This window comes from Gracilinanus agilis, unplaced genomic scaffold (genome assembly GCF_016433145.1).
Source record: "Gracilinanus agilis isolate LMUSP501 unplaced genomic scaffold, AgileGrace unplaced_scaffold42529, whole genome shotgun sequence".
In the NCBI taxonomy this organism is placed as follows: domain Eukaryota; kingdom Metazoa; phylum Chordata; class Mammalia; order Didelphimorphia; family Didelphidae; genus Gracilinanus; species Gracilinanus agilis.
In genome coordinates this window covers 1-2,220 of record NW_025376388.1, presented here as the reverse complement: position 1 = coordinate 2,220, position 2,220 = coordinate 1, and the positions used below count along the sequence as shown (strand labels likewise).

Below are 2,220 nucleotides of genomic sequence, written 5' to 3'. Positions count from 1 at the left end.
CGCCAAGGCTGCCCACCTGCCCGCCGACCCTCCCGTCCTAAGGCAGCCTGCTGACCCCCCCTCCCCCAAGGCTGCCCACCTGCCCGCTGACCTCCCACACCAAGGCTGCCTGCTGACCCCCCCTCCCCCAAGGCTGCCCGCTGACCCTCCGTGGCTCGCTGGGCCGCTCACCATCTCGGAGAGCACGGCCGCCGTCACGGCCATCCAGTGCAGCTTGATCTCGAAGGCGGCGTTGAGGGAGAAGTTGCCGTGATAGTAGCAGCTGCACCACTCCAGGCGGTCAGTGCGGTTGTTCACGTCCACGTCCAAGGTCACCGTTCTCTGCTCGGGCACAGTGGCTGCTGCGGCGGGACGGGAGGATGTGAGGGGGAGGGGGCAGGGCTGATGTGGCGCTTGGGGGAGCCCTGACACCGGCCCCCCAAAAAACTCCGTCTTCCTGCCCTGGTTTCAGTTCATTCTTCCTCTGCACCAGCCGGCTCTGTGGTCAGCCGGAGGCACGGCCGGCCCTCCTAGCTCGGCTCGGCTGACCTCTCCCCAGCTGGGGCCAGCGTGGTGCTGGCAAGCGGGAGGGAGGCCACGGATGTCGGGGGCTGCCTGCCACAGACACCCCTTCACCTCGGGCATGGGAAAGGGGCCAGGCCCAGAGGAGGCCTTGCCGAGCCTCGGATCAAGCCTCCTGGCCCCCAGGGACTCCGGGTCCATAACAGGGAGGGGAGCCCCGGCACCCAAGAACCAGCCTTTGGGGCACAGAGCAAGGTTCTGAGGGGAGGGAGGGCCGAGTCACCCCAGGAGCGAGTACCCGTGGGCCTGTAAGCCAGCGCCCTGTGCCAGGATGAAAACTGGGCACTGACCCGAAGCACAGGCATGGTCTGGGCCAATGGCACCTGAGGGGGCGGCAGGACAGACTAGAGCAAGCAGGGCCCCGGAAAACATCCGCCCCAATTGTATGGAGGAGTAAACTGAGTCACACGGCTCGGAAGGAGGTCTCGACCCGATACAGTCTGCCTCTTGGGATGAAATGAAATCAAGGAGGGAACAAAGAGTGGGGCCACGGGAGGCTCCCTTGTTCCATGGGTGAGGGAGCCAAGGTGTAGACGGACAGAGCGCCCAAGGCTAGACTCGAACCTGGGGATTGTGCCTTCCCATCCCCTGCTTTTTTCCCCAGGATTGTTGGTGGGAGAGGACACAGCATCTGGAAAGCCCCGAGGCTAGAATCCATGACTTAAAGGCGGAAGGGGAGGCCTGAGGCTTCCTTCTCCAGGGGAGGAAATGGAGGGCAAGGTTTCGCCCGAGGCTGTCCAGCAGGAAGCACTAGGCCCAGTGCCCAAAACCCAGGCCGCTGAGCTCATGGGCACAGGCAGGGCAGCCCGAGGCTTCCCGGCAGGCGGGCACTGCCCAAGCCTCCATGAAGGGCCACCCGAATGAGAAGGGAGGCCGGCCCCACCCTGCCCTGCCCCTCTCGGGGGCACCACCTCCAAGAAGGCCCCCCCGAGGTCATCTGAAGGCACCAGGCGCTGACCCAGGGAAGCAGCTCCCGAGGGCTCCCCGGAAGCAGAGGCGAGCAGGGCTGGCCTGTGCCGGGGCCCCTTCCGTGGGGCTTTGGGCCCGCAGAGCACGGCCAGCCGCTCTCAATGGCCCGAGCAGCCAGAGGCCTGGGTCAGGCGGACGGGCATGAGGGCAGGGGGAAGCCGCTGCCCCGTGGCTGTGGAAAGGCCGGCCCTTTAGTGGCTCGCAGGCACAGCCTCGGCCCCAGGCCGGCTCGTCTGAGCGAGGGGAAGGCTTGAGTCTGCCCAGGCTGTCCCCTTACAGCCCGCTCCAACCTACCCCAGGACACATGCCTGACCCCGGCCTTGGTGGTCACGGGGAGCTCACCACCTTCCATTCCGCCTCGAGTCTGGGGCTGAGCCTCCCCCCCGGCCCCCGCCCGCCAGTACCTAGCAGTGCGGCCGCCTGGCTCCTCCCGCCGAAGCTGCGACTGAAGGAGCTGTGGCGGCTGGCGTAGGACGCGGGGCGGCTGGGCAGCCAAGGCAGCAGGAAGGCCGGGATCTCCGAGTGCAGCAGCTCCTCCGCCACGAAGGCCACCTCAAACCACTTCCGCTGGAAGGCCGTGAAGTCCTCCATGGCCGCCGAGTGCCAGGCCGCGGGCTGCTGCAGACCCGCTGCGGACACGCGAGGGAGGGAGCTGAGGGAGGGGGCCGAGGGCTGCGGACAGGCGAGGGA

The 2,220-nt window shown here is 67.4% G+C and overlaps 1 protein-coding gene across 1 annotated transcript; it reads right to left on the bottom strand.

Annotated features, from left to right (window-relative positions):
- Positions 1 to 171: 171 nt before the first annotated feature.
- Positions 172 to 2,159, bottom strand: LOC123255288 (GATOR complex protein DEPDC5-like; the record flags this gene model as incomplete). The annotated part of the gene is made up of 2 exons (XM_044684114.1): positions 172 to 341; positions 1,935 to 2,159. Coding segments are annotated over 2 exons (395 nt in total), but the record flags the coding sequence as incomplete, so codon positions are not given.
- Between the last annotated feature and the right edge of the window lie 61 nt (positions 2,160 to 2,220).